Below are 21,536 nucleotides of genomic sequence, written 5' to 3'. Positions count from 1 at the left end.
TGAGGTGTCCATTATTAGTTTTTGTAGCCTACGTTTTTAAACGAATCTAAGAAGGTTAAACGTCATAAAAACGTTATTTCTTAATAGAAGCCTGTTGTTTCGTCTGGACTCTTCATATCCCTTCATTCTTGATAGATCCAGTCTGTAGATCCAAAATAGATCTAGTGAGAAAATCATACTTTAATTTTGTAGTTGTTGTTTCTATATTCATAAAAATGCACCAAAACAACAAACGTGTATTAATTCTTAAACTTCCGTTTCAGGATCGAGTGTTGAACATCATCAGCCAGATCATGGACCAGCTCCTCGGCGACGAGCGCGTGGCGAGAGGCTTCCGCGTCAAGTTTCCAGAGGATGTGCTCCAGGACAATTTGGCTGGCCAGCTGTGGTTCGGTGCAGAGGTAACAGCTTCTCTTAGTCAGTCATAACCAAAGATCATAGATCCGGTCCTCGGTGATGAGCGCGTGGCGAGTCTTACGTGCTCCAGGAAAACTTGGCTAGTCAGTTGTGGTTCGGTACGGAGGTTAGTACAGCTCTTTTTAGTCAGGTCACTCATGATCACACATCATAGACCAGCACGTGGCGAGAATCAATCATGGACACACACAATATTCCCATCTTCACTACTTAGATGGTTTGCACTTGGCAGTCCTCAACTGTGCGTTTCTTCAGAAACTTCCTGCCTCGCACAGCTAAACTGAAATGAATGAATGAATGAATGAATTATTCACTTACTGCGTGCAGTCTCACACACAATCCACCTTTTCATTTGCCTTCCTCGTAAAGTCCTACGCATTCATACCTAATTCCTTACTTTATATCTTTCTCGTGATGACTTTTATCCCTCCAGATGCTTGACGAGTCGAAGTATCACTTCAGTTTTTAACTTTGAATATTTCTCTATTTCCAGTGTCTAGCCGCCGGTTCATCCATAATGAATCGCGAGGAAGAATCAGCCGCGATGCGACCCCTGGCCAAAGCTCTCACCAGAAGCCTGGAGACCGTCCGGTCGTTGCTCAGAGAGCAATGCTTGCGACCCAGAGGCCTGGCTCTGTCGCAGCAGGATGACATGCTGCATGAGAGTCTTAGAATATTTGACAAGTAAGTGTGTACATCAATACCAATCAAAGCCATACGTCTCCGTTGGACACCCCGAGATGTGTCGCTTTGTAGACGGATTGTGTTGTGAAAAGAGATTGTCCTGGTAAACGTCCCATTGGTCGACCTAGAACTTGATACCATTGGAGCGATGTAGCCCTCAAATATTTCGGAGATTGGATCTCCTGTCTGAGAATCGTCACCACCATAAGATACTGGATCTGTTCGACTTTGGGGGCCTTGGGATATCCAACTGACTCGAAGTGCAAAATAGAGCAAAACACCAATATTTTGGGGTGACGAAGCCCTCGTAGTTAGCTAAGTATATCAGGAAATTATTATCACCATACAAGCAAGACAACCGAAATTGCATGTCGACTTGGAATATTTCAAAAATATGCACCGCTTATTAGTTGATGAAAGTTTTCATTCAGAATCTTAATATAACTAGGTGAAACTCATGTCACAGTTTTAAGAGAGCCGCCGCAGCTGTCAGTTATATCATCAGTCATGCTGGCCATGAAATAGGTTGGCTAAACATTTTTTTTTCCCTTTTTTCCAGGTTGTTTGCAGAGTTTGAGCTTTGCTACGTGAGCGCCATGGTGAACGTGAAGACCCCTCACGAGTTCGAAGCACAACAACTCATATGCGTACTGTTCTCGGAGAGTCTAAGGAGAGCTTTGAAGCAGTCACTTCTTACACAGGAACAGGTTGGTCTTATTTTTAGAACGAGGTTTGTAAACGCAAAGGTCTAGACAGGCTTGGCCAAAAGTATAGAAGCAGACAAACTTCCTGCCGTTAGTTTTAACCCTTTAATGGATTTACGAGTATCAGAAATTATGGAAAATCGAACCCTGTTTTGCCAGATTAAAGACCAGACCAGACTTCTATTTTAAAGTTTGCCCGTCAAAAGGTTAAAGGATACGGTGCCATTGACAACCCTTTTTTCACTATCAAAACGAGAAGAACATGAGGATGAACTTTTCAATAAATTTCAACGGAAAACATATTTAGACTTTTTGTAGTAACCCAATTTTGTGTGATTTAGGTGGACTCGTACGACCCAGCTTTGATGTTCGCCGTGCCACGGCTCGCCATCGTCAGCGGGCTATTAATATACTCGAGCGGGCCTTTGAGCATAGACAAGTCACCAGGTATGTTCCGAAAATTCTGCATAGGTAGTCAATTCTGCTAATGGAATTGATATCCTAAAATCAAAATGCTAAACTTGCCTGTGAGATGATCTGGCAAAAAAGTTTAATCTTCGTATGACACATTATGGAGTAACATATAATTACTCACAATGGTTGTCTTCTTCTTCCTCGCGTTGTCCCGGCATTTTGCCACGGCTCATGGGAGCCTGGGGTCCGCTTGACAACTAATCCCAAGATTTGGCGTAGGCACTAGTTTTTACGAAAGCGACTGCCATCTGACCTTCCAACCCAGAGGGTAAACTAGGCCTTGTTGGGATCAGTCCGGTTTCCTCACGATGTTTTCCTTCACCGAAAAGCGACTGGTAAATATCGAATGAATGTGAATTACTCACAATGGTTGTGCTATTTTGAAACTTGAATGACGTCCCAGGTCAAAATTAGTTAATGTTCAATTCAGGCGTGTCATAATAAACTTTAAAATGTCAAAAATGTGCACCGATGTGTAAAGAAAAGAAAAAGAACTTCTGTTTTGTGAAGATCCGGCGTAGGGAACTCTGCTTGGTATCAACGATATGCCTCAAATCTTAAATTCTACGACAGTTTTACCCAAATACGAGTGATGGAAATTTGTTTTCCTTAGAAAATAGAACCTAATTGTGTTCTTGTCTCCTACCTAGACGTAATACACTGATTTTACGAAAAGCTTTTCTATGTATTTCAGAGGAGATGTCAGACATGTTCCGTCCATTCCGCACCCTCCTTCACAAGATCCGCTCTCTCCTGTGGACGCTAGACCGGCGGGAGCTTATAGCCCTCGAGCGGTTACTCTGTACCAACGAAGATGTCTCCAGTTTAGCTGGGTTGGAGATACCGCATGGTAAGTTGATGATATTTCTTTCTAGTGCTTTATTTTATTCCATTGAATACGTATACGCTTTATCCCGTAAAAAAGGACGAAACACATCATCGGAGTCATTAGTGCGGAGGCATGACCTCCTTCATAAGATACGTTGTCTCCTGTGGACACTAGACCGGCGGGAGCCTATAGTATAGCCCTCGAGCGGTTACTCTGTACCAATGAGAATTTCTCCTAAGTGGCTTCTGACGTCTAAACAATACAGTAAACTAGGCTTTATTACTAAGTATATGCCCGGTTTACTCAGGGTTTTCCTCATATTTACAGGTGCAGAACCTTCGGAGGACCCTTCATGCCAGTACCCCGACATCGGCGAGTTCGTGTCTCGATTCTACGCGGACCACGCGCATTGTCGCGACCTCTATACGCAGACGTATGTAGCAGCATTCCAACAGTCTCGTTGACGCTACTTGATTAAAAATATTATTTGAGGCCTATAGTATGCCACTGCTGGGCCAAGCCTTCCCCAATTTCTCTACTTATCTCACTTCAGTAATGGTCATTCCTTTCAGAAGGTTTCCAGTTGTATCCGCCATCGCCGGCAGGATATGTTTGATACGTGATTCGAGTTTTCCCATTCCGTAATGTTTTTCCCTAGTGCAGATTTGGCAGACGTACCCATCCCAGTCCCAATTTAGCTTGGCCGTTTTGTGCATTGATGATTTGGGCCTTTTAGAAATCATCGATATCGATATAGCAGTTACCAAGAGGAAGCGTTTTAAGAGACACAGCAACCGGAAAATGCTATCCAGTGTGACCTTTTTTACAAGCTTTTATTTACTTTCACCTGACCATTGTCTGTTTGTAATCAAATCTTGCAAGTTAAATTTGATCCACTTCCCGGTTTCCGATTGAGCTGAAAATTTGCATACATATGTAAGTCGGGTGACAATGCAATATTATGGTACCATCAAGCTGATCTGATGATGGAGACAAGAGGTGGACATAGGAACTCTGTGATAAAACAACGCAACCTAATTGTGTTTGGAGTTTTTAGAATTTGCTCGGTGAGTATTAGTTGCCTGTGGAAAAAAAAGTACAGTCAGCGATAAAAGCTTGTACATAAAATGAAATTTTTGCCAAAAACTTATTACTTTTGGTTTGAGTTTACCTGTACCCCACATACTACTGGATAAAGTAATCCGGTGATTACACTGATAAACCATCATTTAAAGTTTGAATCAATTCCAAACTTAAAATATTTTTTACAGTTCCACCGAGCCTACCATCACCGAGAGCGACTACCTGCCGGACTACATAGAAGTGATGACGCCCATCATCGACGGTCTGCGGCGACTGGACACGGCCAGTGACCCCGCTCCGCCCCACGAACAGCCCTCCGACCCACCACCCCCGGCCGACACCGCCAGCATAGATACATTCCAGAACGACTTCCTTGACGCTAAGACCCGAAAAACCAGCAGAACGGAAAGCAGTGATTTATCATCCTTACGAAACCTCTCCACCAACGGCCTCATGATGTTCGACCCGTTAGTCATCAACGCGGGCAATTCGGGCGAAACTTCCAACCGACAGTTACCTGACCACGACCTGGTGACCTCCCTTAACGAGCAAGTCACGGAAATAGCCGATAGATTGTCCTCAATAGTTAGCGACGTAGACATACTAGACCATAACCAAATACATTCGTTCTCCACGAACGATGTCCCCACTTTAATATCCACCGAACCGACTGAGCCTTACTTCAGCGGGCCTAAGAATGAACAACTAAGCTGCATGCCTTCCACTAGTCACGGATATTTAATACCGAACGCTATAAGCCACGAACCCGTAGTATTAGCTTCTCTCTCACATAATAATTCTGCAGTTTTCAATCAGGAAGAAGAAAGTGCAATATCGACGGATCTCCCTTTAATTATACCGGATAATATTGATGCTGACATTGTAAATACTAACATATGTATAGCTAACGCCAATCTAAGCTCACTATTACTAACTAATGAAGAATTCCGACAGAATTTCATTGATAACAATGAAGTTGCAAATGACAATAATAGTTTCACATCAGCGAAAACTCACATAGAAAATAATGATGAAGATAAAGTGAAGTTCATGCTTGGATATGAGAGCGATCACGAATCGCCTGTGGATTCTGGTGTCAGTACTGAAAATACTAGCTTAGATAGATCCCCAGACACAGAAAACAAAGAAATAAAAGAAAACCACTTCATGCAACAGAACAGGGTATTAAAAACGGAAGAAGACAAAGCTAGTAACACATTAGAAAGTTCCTTTTCCAGTGTAAATAACGGTGATGTTAGCGTTAACATTAAATATGAAGAGCAAGATACTCAAAAGAACGAAGCGTCATCGTCGATTAATGTAAATACAGATAGGTTAAGTGACGAGGATACAGCTGTAAATACAAAATGTGAAGAGTTAAGAATTGCGGAGGAGGTTATAAACGAGTTAGCAAGAAACATAGTGGCAGATGTAAATATTACTCAAGACAATAATTCCATGTCGAATTCTTCGCCTAGTAGTTCGCGGCAGAAGAAAGAAGAGAGACGGTTAAGAAAGTCGACGAGTAAAAGTAAGAAGAAGAAGAAAATGTGGTCGCCCGGGACCGTGATCTTGGACAACCGGTCCGCGCAGGCTCAGAGCCCGCTGAGATTGAACTTGGATCACTTTGTTGACGAAAGGTCAGTATAAGTTGTATTAAAGTAATATGTGTTTAGAATATTCCATTAATAGTGCATTACTATAGAGGCCGGGAAACGAAGGGTTGGGCTGTTTCTCGCCGAGATTTGTATAGTGCTTTTCTCAAACTTGCAATGAAAAAAAAAAAAAAGAAAAAAGTGTGGTCAATTTGTTTTATTTGTAAGTGTACAGCTAAAAACAAATTACGAATCTACTACCATTGGATGGTTGAACGTCTTGACGTGTCACAATTTGACGTTTACAAACAAAGAAGGTTGCTTTACAAGGCTTTGGTGTGTAAGGCTGTATGTAATTCCTTTATATATCATCTTCATTCATCGCACTGGATATGTAGTATTTCCGGACCTAATTTGAAGTAAGTCATGTCCACATTTCATTGCAAGTTTGAGAAAATTAATAATACACAATGTGGTTGAGAAACATGTCGCCCGGGGCATTATCTCCACATTTCTGTAATGTGGAATTTGTATGATTGTTGTACAAAATTGTTTTTTGACTTGTACCAGTACGCTACCAATAAAGATTATCTTATCTTGGCCCACTGGTTACGCTGGGTGAACCTCAGCTTGCTTTGATTTCGCCGCCTATTTTCTTTACTAGTCTCACTGTGTTCATCTATCTTTGCCTTATATGTAGGTTATTTTCTTGAGACAATGGCAGTACAGATGTATGAATCGCAGTATTGATTATATTGTGAACCACATCTAATATTATGTCATGTTGTTACAGCACGGCGGACGATGAGCAGATCGCGTTGGCGTTACAAGCTCAAGAGCTCGCTGCGAGACAACAGGCGAGGGGCAAGTTCAAGTACGTAAGATAGTTTTCATACACATAGGTAACGCAAAAAATAAACAGACATCTTCAATAAGTACTCACTGAAAAAAATTGCCGCGTGAAGTACGAGCTTCTAGAGTATCTAGACGTGTCATGTCCGAAGCATCGAGGCCGTGGATCGATTTGTAAATGAAGCCTGAGGTGGTGTATGAAGATTAAAGTCTATGTATTAATTTAAAAATTTAAATTTTATTTCATATTATCACAATTAAGGTTTTCATTCAAAATTCATTGATATATTGGAGCCACCAAGGAGCTCACAAATATCTAAACAAGCCTCTATTGTCAAGGCGTTAGTGTGTGTTCAGATATTTTTGAGCACCTTGGCCGCTCTAATATATCTGATGGCGACTGTACAACATAATTAAAACTAATATTCCTTTCATCTTCCAGATCAAGCGAAGACCTGATCCACCGCCTATTCGTCTGCATCGCTGGCGTCGCGGACCAACTCCAAACGAACTTCGCCGCGGATTTACGGAACATACTGAAGTCCGTATTCCTCATGAACCAGACGCCGGACGCGCCGGAACCGGATCCGGAACCCGAAGCGATGCCGGACAAGTGCGACATCGAATACGCGGCCACGGAGGACCAGGTTATTCAGAACGGTGAGTGGCTACTCTTAGGGCCAGTTGCACCATGCCCATTTGATGTACTGATCATGTGTAAATATGGCGCTAGCGAATGCTAACTGCATATTTGGGTTGCACCACGCTATGTGTCCGTTAAAAAGTTACGCTGCCCTTAACCGGTGGCAGAGCACTGGTTAACAGCAAAGTCGTTCGATAAATATGGCGGCGCTTTTTGGAAATCGTCCGTATTTCACGAATTTATGTTTGATTATTAAATAATTTGAGTAAAAAGTAATGTAAATTATTAAAAATATATTTATAACAATAAAAAGGTGGAAATATCTAAACGCAAAAACGTGTGATAGTTGACATAATGGTTTTAAATGTCATTTTAGTTGCGAGACTACTTGTGTTTCATAAAATACATTAATTTGTTCCGGATATTCGAAGAAAAGGTGTGTTTTAAATTGAAATCGAGTGCAGAATGAGTTTAAGTTGAGGATAAGACCAGATTGATGCTATCACAGGTTAACAAATACGTCCCATAAAGTGAAACTCGACGGCATGTAATGAACACTATTTATCGACAGACTGGTCATTAAAATCAATTTAAAACGCTCTCTGTTTATTGGAATCAAGATAAGAATGTTATATCCCTTGGAAATATTAGTGGACTAACTATGATATTCGAAAACAGCGAGATGACAACTATAAACATATACAAAGTCGGCCTCTGAAAATCGTAACCCAGAAGAGAAGTGAACTATATTTATAACTATAAAATCACATAAAACAAGATGCTACATATGAAATCAAGTATTTTAGTGCGAAGAAAATGTATTGGACAATTCCAGACCAGTCGGCATAATAGGTTATATATAAGTGGGCAAAATGTGTACCTAATGTAAAACTGATTATAATACTTCAATTCATACATACTTGCTTGTGTTTTATTTGCTTTTACAACATATCTTATTCATTAACCCTAGAAACAACAACTTTGCAAGTAATTAACTAAAACAGTTTTATTTATGGTGATATTTATATTTAAATTAATATTTATTAGAATACGAAGTTACAATTAGATTTAACAATTAAGAGCTCCAAAAATCTACATTTATTTTGAGTGTGGGCTACCTGGGTATCTCTTATCTTCAATTATTACATTATACCTATTATAGGGTCCCGCACCCGTTAGCGACATGGCATGGCAGGGCGTCCTTCAGCATATTGCCGAGGCATCCCTACACATTGAGCTCTGCTTGTGAATGTCAAGGTATCCCTCTGGAATTTTCAGGTTTACCAGTGTCTTAGAAATGCCAGATGTTCTTAGCATTTTTTTGTGTGAGGGATGCCTCGGCATACCCTGACATACTTACCTTGATACTACGCCAAAGGATCTCTTACTGTGTCTATACAATAGTGGCCTCCGAGCCTAATAAAGTAATTCTTCTGGAAATATCGAATATACATGAGAACAACTGAGTAGTTTAATAGGTATAACCTGCAGTGGCAGCATGGTTCCATTTTTATCCACTTGTCACTATGCCTGTCACTTTTGCACATACATACTTGTTAGAACATGACAGGCATGGTGACAAATGATAAAGAGCTGCCCATCTTAAGCTTGTGTGTTGCATGAATAAACAATAAACAATCTTAATTGTTTCCTTTCATACTGGATAACATTTATAAATATAACAGCCAATACCTGGGTTAGATAAAATATAATATGGCCTCCCTTCTGTCACCTGAATTTTACTTGTATTCAACCAGTCATACAGTGAAGTCGCATATAAATAAATTACAATGTAACAATTGTATGTAACCCTAGCCATGTATTGGAAATAACATAACAGTTAATTAGTAAAAATATAATCCATAGGTCTTAATTTGCAAAAGAGCATTACAACATACTTTAGAGAATGTGTAAACCCATTATTTTTAAACCTGACTACACATTTATTATACACACGACTGACTACTGACAATACCCTACCTACATATTAACCCACCAATCCCTATTCATCATCATTTAAAACCTAATATACCTAAATAGCTCTAAAATCAGTCATAATAAAAGGCCCTCAGATTGATTTTATTTGTTTTCCCCATACCAGTTTTTCATCAGCCCATCCATGTTTCATAAATGATTTATATCATGATTACCCCAATAAAGAAAAAAATAAATAATAGTTGGAATAAACAAGTGAAGTCACCAGTATGACAGAAAATATAATAAGTAGGCACTTAAATATAATTGTGAAATAATATATTATATGTCAATGAGTTGTTGATTTCTCTCCGGATAACCTTTTACCTCCATTAGTCACTACCTAAAAAGGATTTAGTGTAAGATAGAAAATAAAGTAAGATAAGGTAACTAAAAATGTATTTTATTATCAAAAATTAAATTCAGATATCATTTATAATACTTTATTTTTCGCAACAAGTTTTTCCAGTTAATCTAGTGTATGATTCTTTGATTTCTTGAATCGATTCACTTGTGTGTAACTTTCATCTTGTATTCCATATCAAATGGTGTATATCAAACCTGAAAAGAAAGTAACATGAAATTATTGTGCATAAAAATATATTGTGATCCGTTTCAACCATTGGCAAAAAGAAAATGCTTAGATCAAGCAGGTTTAAATTAAAGTACAAAAGTAACTTGAATATCTGCTACTAACAGAACTAACAGTTATGTATTATTGTGTCAACAATATATGTAATTGGAAATGTTGCCCCAACTGTCGGTATTTGTAGGTAGCGTAGGTAATTCCTTGTGCTTAGGGCTCTGAAAGTAGTTAGGGATACGTATTAAACGAATAAGATAACTTACCGGGCAATGCAGCTCCTTGTTTAATTCGGTATTGCAGCTTGGAAAGCACTTGGACACTGAACAATCGTAGTCAGCAGTTTCACTTTAATTTAATGTGCCATTAAGAGCCCTTAATCCTTGGAGCGTTCTCCGATTTCACGAAATAACGCTCGATAGATGGCGTTGGCGCTCGGTACGCGAGCGCCGGCAACGCGACGCGCGTTTCAATGCAGACTAGAATAATCTTGATAGTTTTCAATATAATTTCAAGCAACATTAATTTTAGTGTCATATGATATCATATGGGCACTCTTTATTTTATTGTATATGCACAGTAGTTTTTTTTTTATGTACACTACTACTAAGTGTACAGACTACAGAGTGTACTATAACCCTTGCTCTTTATTCTGTCTCTTTCACACCAATGGAAAATGAAGAAGTTACTAAATGACTGCAGGTATAAATAAAGTATATTAGTGCGATAGAGAGACAGATAGTGTTTCGTTGTCGTATCGTAAACGATTGGCATGTTGGCCACACACTTGCTTAGTGCCTAGCCAAAATACCAATCGTTTGCGTATATTAGTGCGATAGAGAGAGAGTAGTGTTTCGTTGTCGTATCGTAAACGATTGGCATGTTGGCTACGCACCCATGATACCTAGCCAAGAAGCCAATCGATCGCGCATATTAGTGCGATAGAGAGACAGATAGTGTTTCCTTGTCGTATCGTAAACGTTTGGCATGTTGGCTACGCACCCATGCTGCCCAGCCAAGATGCCAATCGTTTGTGCATATTAGTACGAGAGAGAGACAGATAGTGTTTCGTTGTCGTATCGATTGGCATGGTGGCTACGCACCCATGCTGCGTAGTCAAGATGCCAGTCGTTTGCGCACATTAGTGCTATAGAGTTTCAGTGTTATTTGAAATCACGTTAGGGTTTGTATTATTATTTTTGACCCGAATGAAGTCCATCCAGGTTCTTATGATGGAGTCAGGAGTTGGTCACCAGAACTCCTAATCTACTCATTATAATTCCATCGTGCTTGGGCTCAAAAGATTTGCCCTGACGAACACCATCGATCTAGATGAGGTCCAGGGTCTCATGACGGAGTCAGGAGTTGGTCACCAGAACTCCCCAGAACTCCTAATCTACTCATCATAACTCCATCGAGTTTGGGCTCAATAAATTTACCCTGATGAGCACCATCAATCTAGATGAAGTCCAGGGTCTCATGATGGAGTCAGGAGTAGGTCACTAGAACTCCTAATCTACTCATTATAATTCCATCGTATTCGAGCTCAATAGATTTGCCCTGATGAGTACCATCGATCTAAATGAAGTCCAGGGTCTCATGATGGAGTCAGGAGTTGGTCACCAGAACTCCTAATCTACTCATTATAATTCCATCGTGTTTGGGCTCAAAAGATTTGCCCTGACGAGTACCATCGATCTAGATGAAGTGCAGGGTCTCATGATGGAGTCAGGAGTTGGTCACCATAATTGCTAATCTACTCATCATAACTCCATCGTGTTTGGGCTCAATAGATTTGCCCTCACGAGCACCATCAATCTAGATGATGTTCAGGGTCTCATGATGGAGTCAGGAGTTGGTCACTAGAACTCCTAATCTACTCATTATAATTCCATCGTGTTTGGGCTCAAAAGATTTGCCCTGACGAGTACCATCGATCTAGATGAAGTCCAGGGTCTCATGATGGAGTCAGGAGTTGGTCACCAGAACTCGTAATCTATTTATCATAACTCCATCGTGTTTGGGCTCAATAGATTTACTCCGACGAGCACCATCAAATTACCATTATGATGAATAGATTAGGAGTTCTGGTGACCAACTACTGAGTCCATCATGAGACCCTCGACTTAATCTAGATCGATGGTACTCGTCAGGGCAAATCTTTTGAGCCCAAACACGATGGAGTTATGATGAATAGACTAGGAGTTCTGGTGATCAACTCCTGAGTCCATCATGAGACCCTGGACCTGATCTAGATTGATGGTGCTCGTCAGGGCAACTCTATTGAGCCCATACACGATGGAGTTATGATGAGTAGATTAGGAGTTCTGGTGACCAACTCCTGACTCCATCATGAGACCCTGGACCTCATCTAGATCGATGGTGCTCGTCAGGGCAAATCTTTTGAGCCCAAACACGTTGGAATTATAATGAGTAGATTAGGAGTTCTAGTGACCAACTCCTGACTCCATCATGAGACCCTGGACTTTATCTAGATTGATGATGCTCGTCAGGGCAAATCTATTAAGCCCAAACACGATGAGGTTATGATGAGTAGTTTAGGAGTTCTGATGACCAACTCCTGACTCCATCATGAGACCCTGGACCTCATCTAGATCGATGTTGTTCATCAGGGCAAATCTATTGAGCCCAAACACGATGGAGTTATGATGAGTAGATTAGGAGTTCTGGTGACCAACTCCTGACTCCATCATGAGACCCTGGACCTCATCTAGATCGATGGTGCTCATCAGGGCAAATCTTTTGAGCCCAAACAAGTTGGAATTATAATGAGTAGATTAGGAGTTCTAGTGACCAACTCCTGACTCCATCATGAGACCCTGGACTTTATCTAGATTGATGATGCTCGTCAGGGCAAATCTATTGAGCCCGAACACGATGAGGTTATGATGAGTAGATTAGGAGTTCTGGTGACCAACTCCTGACTCCATCATGAGACCCTGGGCCTCATCTAGATCGATGGTGTTCATCAGGGCAAATCTATTGAGCCCAAACACGATGGAGTTATGATGAGTAGATTAGGAGTTCTGGTAACCAGCTCCTGACTCCATCATGAGACCCTGGACCTCATCTAGATTGATGGTGCTCGTCAGGGCAACTCTATTGAACCCAAACACGATGGAATTATGATGAGTAGATTAGGAGTTCTGGTGACCAGCTCCTGACTCCATCATGAGACCCTGGACCTCATCTAGATTGAAGGTGCTCGTCAGGGCAACTCTATTGAGCCCAAACACGATGGAGTTATGATGAGTAGAGTAGGAGTTCTGGTGACCAACTCCTGACTCCATCATGAGACCCTGGACCTCATCTAGATCGATGGTGCTCATCAGGGCAAATCTTTTGAGCCCAAACACGTTGGAATTATAATGAGTAGATTAGGAGTTCTAGTGACCAACTTCTGACTCCATCATGAGACCCTGGACTTTATCTAGATTGATGATGCTCGTCAGGGCAAATCTATTGAGCCCGAACACGATGAGGTTATGATGAGTAGTTTAGGAGTTCTGGTGACCAACTCCTGACTCCATCATGAGACCCTGGGCCTCATCTAGATAGATGGTGTTCATCAGGGCAAATCTATTGAGCCCAAACACGATGGAGTTATGATGAGTAGATTAGGAGTTCTGGTGACCAGCTCCTGACTCCATCATGAGACCCTGGACCTCATCTAGATTGATGGTGCTCGTCAGGGCAACTCTATTGAACCCAAACACGATGGAGTTATGATGAGTAGATTAGGAGTTCTGGTGACCAGCTCCTGACTCCATCATGAGACCCTGGACCTCATCTAGATTGAAGGTGCTCATCAGGGCAACTCTGTTGAGCCCAAACACGATGGAATTATAATGAGTAGATTAGGAGTTCTAGTGACCAACTCCTGACTCCATCATGAGACCCTGGACCTCATCTAGATCGATGGTGTTCGTCAGGGCAAATCTTTTGAGCCCAAACACGATGGGATTATAATTAGTAGATTAGGAGTTCTGGTGACCAACTCCTGACTCCATCATGAGAACTTGGACTTCATCCGGGTCAAAAATAATAATGCAAACCCTAACGTAATTTCAAGTGAAAATGCGTTTTTCAGAAAATCGCAGCCAAATAACACTAGACCTTACTCATAGTGTTGTGTTCCTGCCGGTGAGTAAGGTTGCCAGAGCTCAACGAGGGGTGGGAGGGGGTTAGGGTCGGCAACGCGCATGTATCTCCTCTGGAGTTGCAGGCGTACATATGCGGGCCGTATGCTTGTTTGCCACCGACTTAGTATTAAAAAAAAAGTAACACTGAAAATCCATCAATAAGCGAGTCTAAAAAATGAACTTTTATTAAGATTTTCTAATCGCAGTATATAGCACTTCTCGGAATTCCGTAGCTGATTACGATCGCAACGAATGCCCGACAATCGAGCACAGGTCCGTCCTCTAAGCGCGCTCCGCGCGGACTGAGAGCGGGGCGTCGCTGCTGCGTGATTTATACGTGTTTTAAAAAAATATAAATTTACGGCAATGTAGGTCCCATAGTTACGATTTTTTTTTTATAGGTTAACATAAAGTTACAGTTTGCTATAATATTATTTTTAAAGCAAAATATGCGTACAATTTGCGGAAATAAAATATAATAAAACCCTGTTTTCGCCAAAAAAATGAAGAAAACTCGGAAGGTATTTTATCAGTTTTTTCAAATGAATCTTCGATTGTTAATCAAACCAGCCCCTCGTACGAGATATGTTGAATCAAATTGTAGTCATTCATGTACCAAATGATTCTTGTTTATAGCAAAATTGAGAACCGAAACGCCACATCTCACTGCAAAATTTGGAAAAGACTCCCAAAAAACCTCATTAAAAAAGAGGTTTAAAAGAGAAAATGAAAATTTGAACTGTTGGAGCCCCTAGTTTAGGAAACGATTATTTAAGTACGTTATCAGTTTTTGAATAAATACTAATAGTTACGTCGTAATCTTGAATGAAAAAGGAAGCATTTTACAAAATACGCTCGTCTGTAGGAATAAGGACTCTTAATATAATCATAAATATATTCAAGATTGGCATGGTATAAATTGTGTAATATTTAGATTTAAAACCTGAAAAGAAACTAGTTCGCGCCTACAAGTTTTCTCGTTGTTGAAAAATTTGACAACTTTGACATTTATGACTGGGTTGCTATATGAAAAAATAATTCTACCATAAAATTTTTGGTAGGAACGCGTTCATAGTATGGCCACACGATTAGCGCCGACATTCTGTTATTTTATAGTTGGTGCAACGCATTTTATTTAGCAATCGTTAAGACCCCCACGTAAGCGTTAAAATTTAGCGAACTGTGCTTACGTTAGCAGATGGTTTGGTGCAACTGGCCCTTAGTGTAAGGCCTGAGTGGACGCTCTATCTCACGCTCGCCCGCCCCGCCCCTCGCCCCGCTGCACGCCCCGCTGCACGCCCCGCTGCACGCCCCGCTGCACGCCCCGCCACTCGCCCCGCTGCACGCCCCGCTGCACGCCCCGCCGGATGCTCCGCTCCGAGCGTCCACTCAGGCCTTACACTAAAGTGTTTCATATGAATCAGACGCCGGACGTGTCGGATCTGCATTATGCCCCGACACCCACCTGGCCGGTTTCTTTCATTAGTTTGACTGTTGTATTGTATTGTATTCGAGCGATTTTCTGCAACTCGACGACTGGCGCCAATTTTGCGTGACATGTAGGGGTTGGCTAGTCCTGCCAGTCCAGCTCCTCGAGGAATCCTATCAAACCTATGATGTTGAGTAGGATCTCGGGGATCCGAGATGTTTAGCCCTGTATGGGGTCACTCCGCCGCAATCCAGCACCACGTGAGGGCTGTGTTTCTTCTGTCTCCATGCATCCTCGGGGAACCCTCTGTGACACCTGTTTTAAAAAGATGTTTGTTAAATAGTCCATGACCTGTTATGACACTGGTTACCATACTCAATCGAATTTTTTCTTGAAGGAGCGCCTTTGTGAGCTTTCCATTGACGCCAGGCATGACTCGTTTGGCCTGTCTGCATAGTCTGACTGTACAGCGTAAAAGGCGACACGACGCTACACCATCACCACCACGATAGCCGTAACATTGCACGAAACGCGTTGCTGTACTATACTCGAAATCTATTCGAACGACCATTTCGCGAAATGGTGCCACAGCTGACGGGTATTTTACTAAGTGCCCAAAAACCTGAATATTATGACATTATTAGACATATTTATCTCATTTCAGGAAGTTCATTCGACAGCGTGTACTCCGCCGAGGAGGTGTACGCGGACAGCACATCGGACACGCCCTCCGAGGGTTCAGACAGACGGCCGCGCAGCACGGCGGACCGACAGACGGACAAGCCGGCCGAGCGGCCCGCCCTGCACCCCTCCGTGTCCACGGGGGACCTCACGATCAGGTTGGATTATATTTATTGTGAAATTAACTAGCTGCCTATTATGGAGTGTGAAATTAAAGGGAGTGAAATCTCTTATGGTACAATTGTTGCAAAAGTGTCCGGCTGTCAGCTATAAATAATAGTTCCAAATCTCTCCAGAGTAGCGCTAGAGTAGCTAAGAAACTAGGCGTTATTGACGGAGTGAAGTACGCTGTCTATGATTTGATTTTTTTGTTTAAGTATTCTAGGTATTGTAGCGCCACCTATTTAAGGTTTTTTGATGACACTTTTTGGTACCTACTTAGGACTCGGTAGTGTGAGGTTTAAAAAAAAGGAATTTTGACTAAGTTGAAGTAAGTAAGAAGGTACATACTTTTTCTCGGTTTCGTTAAGCATAAATCTTCACTTGTCACTTCAAAATAGCGAGTATAAACAAGATTTGCTCTATAAAAATACACGACAGGTTATGGGGGAGGGGGGGGGAGCCAAGAACCTCACCAAATATCACCAAGGGGGAGGGAGGGTCAAAAAGTAGCCGAAAAAAACCTCGCGTAATTTGTGCACAAGCCCTTACGACTTTCGATAATTATGCGAAAGAAAGGGATCCGTGTTGAGTTTAGTGTATTTATAATGTTATTATTCGCAGGGAGCGCGCAGAAAGTCCGGGCCGCGAGCGCGTGGAGCGCGCGCCGGAGTGGGTGCCCGACATCGCGGCGCCGGCCTGCATGCGCTGCCTCGCGCCCTTCACCGCCTTCCGCCGCCGCCACCACTGCAGAAACTGCGGTATTTATATCACTACTTAATACTCGTCCCCTCTCACTCACTCACAGAATAAGTAATAATACTTCAGACAGAATAGCTACGTTCCACTCCGCCCCGAATGAAGCTATCTCACCCCGCGACAGCAGATTTCGTTCAAAAAGCAGAACAGCATTTTGAAAGACCTCCGTCGACGCTAGCGCCCCTAGTACTATGCATTTGACATTTTGAAAGACCTCCGTCGACCCTAGCGCCCCTAGCGGTGAAATTAAAAGCGTTAGCCCTCATTTTCGACTCTCTCAAACCCAAGACTGCTACTGACAAGAAGTAATCTCCATACAAACAAATTTTGTTTTTCCACAGGCAAAGTATTCTGCGCATCGTGCAGCTCTAACTCCATCCCGCTCCCCCGCTTCGGGCAGCTGAAGCCCGTGCGCGTGTGCGAGGAGTGCTTCCGATCCATCGCGCAGGGCTGCCGTCGCGCGCAGCCGCACTACCGGTGATGGAAACTACGTGCCGAATAAATAGGTCGCGTCGAAGTGAAACATACCCTATATCCATGCCTTTAGGTCGAAAATGGAACGATTGCATGACAATACGAGTATTCTCATGAAACCGTTGGAGTCGGGGCGCGTCTTACGTGATCAAAGGAATTTAGACCTTATGTTTCTTAAAATAGGCTTTATGTATGTTAATATGGTATACTATAGTATAATTATAACTCTTGAAACATAAGGTCTAACTTCCTTTGACCATGTAAGACGCGCTCCGACTCCAACGGTTTTTTAAATGACAACACTCCCATCCGTAAACGATTGCGTTTTTTTGCGGCCATTTATTCTGTACCTAAAACATGATTCGCTGTACGAGCATAACCATCTTGTTTTGAAAGAAACTATTACGTCCTAAAAACATTTACCTGATCAAGCCAATGTCACACCTTTAATGAATTGTAATGTAATATTTCAATATTATTTGAAATGGTATAACAGTACTGTCATTTCAAAGGATAGATCAGCTAACTTGGATTACATTACTATTTTATGTACAGTCAGCGTCAAATACTTTGTAGCAACCAAAGTAGCCAAATAGTTCGGTACACCATATATTTAGTATGGTGTACCGAACTATTTGGCCACTTTGACTGCTACAGAGTATTTGACGCTGACTGTACAAAACAGTTTATGCTGCAAGTGATCCTAATAGACGGGGATATAATATCAAACCTCTTCACTAACGTTTGTCTTTTCTACGGTATGATGGACGTGATTATTACATTTCTAAGTGTCCGTTTAATCGTAACCATGTCCATCATAGTCTGGTTCGACTACTAACGACCTTAAAATGTACGGCGAAACACTTTTACATTAGTGAAGTCAAAGAGAATTTGAAATAGAGGTGGATTGTCAAAGTAAGCTTTGTAGCCACAGTAAATTTACTGCCATATTTCGAAACACAATTAAAACTTGGAACGCCATTTGACTTTGATCCTTATTATTTCACTGATATGTGTTAAATTGGCGCCATCTTGCCGAGCATGGGCCAAAGATATAGCGCGATCGCTCGAAAAGTTGCCACCACATTTTGATATTTAACAAATTTATCACATGTCAGTGAAAAAATAAGGATCAAAGTCAAATGGCGTTCTAAAAGGTTTAACCATGTCTCGAAAGATGGCAGTTAATTTACTGTGGCTACAAGATTTGCTTTAACAATCCATCTCTGTTTCAAATTCTCTTTGTTGAAATATGGCCTTGAGGTCTATTCGACTCGTCAAAGTGACAACATTGCTACCGTAAGTAAATGAGTCGAATAGACTCCCTGGTCTAAAGGTTGCTAGTGACATGTCACAAAAGTGACATAATGTTGCTATTTACCATATTACGAACACTATTACCTATATCACATTCAAAGTTTATTCCAAAACTATGTTTTAAATACATATTTTAGTATCTCCTAGATTGTTGGATATGTAATATAGTTATGTTGATTATAATTATTAAATATGAATAGGTGTAATTCTTCAATATTGACTGATAAACAAAAAATATTTAATGATTCTATAAAAAGTTTTCCATTGTAATAGGTAGCTCTCTAATAAATGAATATTTAAAATTGTTATCAATGCATAATTATACCTATTTCATACTATATTAGGCAGTATTATTTGCAGTCACTTGCTTACATCGGTATAGTTCGCGTCGCAGATTTTTCAAATCTATCCTTTAATTACATTTTTTTTTTTTGAAAACATCGCCACGATTGAAGTGCCAGAAATATTTTATATAGGTGTTTCCCTTGCGCTATGACATGGGGTTCTTCAAGAAGCAGGTATTTAGGGTTCTCAAAGGTTGGCAACGCATAAGTGGCTCCTCCGATGTTGCTTATGTCCATGGGCGGCGATGACTGCTTCCCATCAGGTGGCTCGTCTGCTCGTTTGCGGTCTATTACATAAAAAAAATATATACACGACTTTATACCTAACCTTTGAACAGGATATATTTTACACTGCATTTTCTTCGACATTAAAATCTCTTAACAATCATGGTTATAGTATTACACATAGCTTGGGTACGGTGATAACTGTTATCTGGTTATCGTTTTCTCCCGAAATGGAATTTCATAGAAAAAGTACCGTTATCTCGGTTGGATCGCAAAGCTATTCTTCCCTCTTAATTACTTATATCTTCAATACTTTACAGCCCCACTTCTAACGTGGGTAGCAACCGGCCATTAGTTTTAGTCTTTCATACGTGACTGCAAATAAATTTGTCGTGCTAGATAAAAAGGGACCTGGCTGTATAAAAAAATCCATTGTTAACGGAATATAAATGCGAGTCTCTTTTTACACAGGACGACACAAATGCCTGCCCCAAACAGAATTCAATAAAATACCTAGGCTAAGTAGCGATGTTAGAAATACTATTTTAATAATATTAAAGCGTTTATATTTTTAACATAACTCTTTAAACCCTATTCCACTTTTGTAACCAATGGTGTTAGATTAAGTATAAGTAATGTTACGTGTATGTAAATTTTGTAAAAGTTATTGTTAGTAAACCCTCAGGTACCTTACTGTTTAGCTTGTAATATAGGATTGGATAACATGATCCGGTGACCACAAAACGAGTAAGTGATAATCCGTTACATATTTTAATCGTGTATAATAAATGTCAGATTATTAGCTAAAGTGAAGTTTTTATTTACCTGCCTATAGGGAGCGTGCATGACCTGTAGGAGGAAGCACAGGAGCTGTCAGATTTTTGGCGCGAAGCGTAAATGTGATGTTTATTGTTCCGATGTAGCCCACAAGATGGCAGAACCTACTATGCACAAGAAAACACTTGACGTGTAAATGTGCCTGTTTATGGTTCCGATTCAGACCACAAGATGGCAGACCCTCCAACGCGCACGGTCCCTATAGTTTTCAGACACGGGAAATAAAACACATGCGCGATGAGGGTCGCCTCGGTGCGAATTCTCATTTTACTTGTCATAAATGTGGGCGATTTTGCCGTTCAAGAATCGGGTTATACCGGGTGTTTCGTGTAACAGGAGCAATAAATTAAACTGTAGGCTGTACCTCTCAAACTGACCAACATTTGTTCAACAACTTTGAAAAATAACTTGTTTTGATGTTTATTATACATTGAAGTTAATTCTAAGACGCAATGTATTGCGAATTTTGTTATGTTTAAAGCGTGACAAGCAACGTCAAACACACTGATGTCAGCGTACATTGAAAATAATATTTTTGTATGAAAAAGTTCAAATCTAAAGATTTCATAATTTTTTAAAGTTGATATTCAAAAGTTATATTGTTTTAGGAGTACGATAGATGGTTTAATTATTTGCTCGTGTTACAGGAAACACCCGGTATAGCCACGAGCGGCTCTGTCGCTAGATCATAGATGCTGCTTAAATCATGTGTAAAGATGTACAAGGCCTGATGATGATGGCCATATAGTTCAAAAGTTCCCAAGTCCAAAACTAACTCAAATATGTTTATTGAGGTTTGATTATTATTAAAAATGTCGTAGTTTAGGCGACGTATTTATAATTATAAATGATAGAAAAAAGTCTGACACAATCAAAGATATACCTGTTATTGATACTTAACACATTCGGTGCCAATGACCCGATAGTCGGGTTCTCTGTTCGTAGGCGCTGTTTTTTATATGCGGGATTTTAGGGCCAATTACTACTTCTATTATTACCTCGGGTCAGATATCCCGAAGTGTGGATGTAATTGGCCCTAAATGGGGCCTAATCGGGTCTGACTTCCGGCCTGATAATCGTTTTCCGTTTTACGGAATATCAGAACATCGTTAACAATATTTAAAATGTAAAAAATGGTTCATATGCAAAAATATCAAACATTGAACCTTTTTGGCAATTATGGACAAAGTATTTTTCACATGACAAATATTGTGCTGATATTTGGTGAAACAGAAAAATACTCTGACTCGGGCCCGTTTACATGTGGATGTAATTTTCCAGGTACCAGAGGGCCTACCGCGAACCACATT

The 21,536-nt window shown here is 40.8% G+C and overlaps 1 protein-coding gene and 1 long non-coding RNA gene across 2 annotated transcripts in view; one reads left to right on the top strand and one right to left on the bottom strand.

Moving 5' to 3' along the window:
* The window catches only part of LOC133529839 (lateral signaling target protein 2 homolog), a 59,274-nt gene extending 39,077 nt beyond the window's left edge, over window positions 1–20,197 (top strand). The window contains exons 3-14 of the mRNA XM_061867649.1: window positions 264–401; window positions 911–1,101; window positions 1,661–1,808; window positions 2,147–2,252; window positions 2,974–3,129; window positions 3,436–3,541; window positions 4,380–5,831; window positions 6,580–6,660; window positions 7,081–7,298; window positions 16,095–16,269; window positions 16,895–17,031; window positions 17,371–20,197. Coding sequence (XP_061723633.1) covers window positions 264–401; window positions 911–1,101; window positions 1,661–1,808; window positions 2,147–2,252; window positions 2,974–3,129; window positions 3,436–3,541; window positions 4,380–5,831; window positions 6,580–6,660; window positions 7,081–7,298; window positions 16,095–16,269; window positions 16,895–17,031; window positions 17,371–17,510 — 3,048 coding nt within the window. The 3' untranslated portion in view covers window positions 17,511–20,197. The remainder of the gene's footprint in view (window positions 1–263; window positions 402–910; window positions 1,102–1,660; window positions 1,809–2,146; window positions 2,253–2,973; window positions 3,130–3,435; window positions 3,542–4,379; window positions 5,832–6,579; window positions 6,661–7,080; window positions 7,299–16,094; window positions 16,270–16,894; window positions 17,032–17,370) is intronic.
* On the bottom strand, window positions 9,638–10,203 carry LOC133529841 (uncharacterized). The gene is made up of 2 exons (XR_009801228.1): window positions 10,105–10,203; window positions 9,638–9,816 (listed from the first exon to the last, which is right to left on the bottom strand). It is a non-coding gene; the product is annotated as an uncharacterized LOC133529841 (long non-coding RNA).
* Window positions 20,198–21,536: the final 1,339 nt, after the last annotated feature.

The sequence above is a fragment of the Cydia pomonella genome, chromosome 21 (genome assembly GCF_033807575.1).
Source record: "Cydia pomonella isolate Wapato2018A chromosome 21, ilCydPomo1, whole genome shotgun sequence".
NCBI classification, from domain to species: domain Eukaryota; kingdom Metazoa; phylum Arthropoda; class Insecta; order Lepidoptera; family Tortricidae; genus Cydia; species Cydia pomonella.
This window is presented reverse-complemented; position numbering and strand designations above follow the sequence as displayed.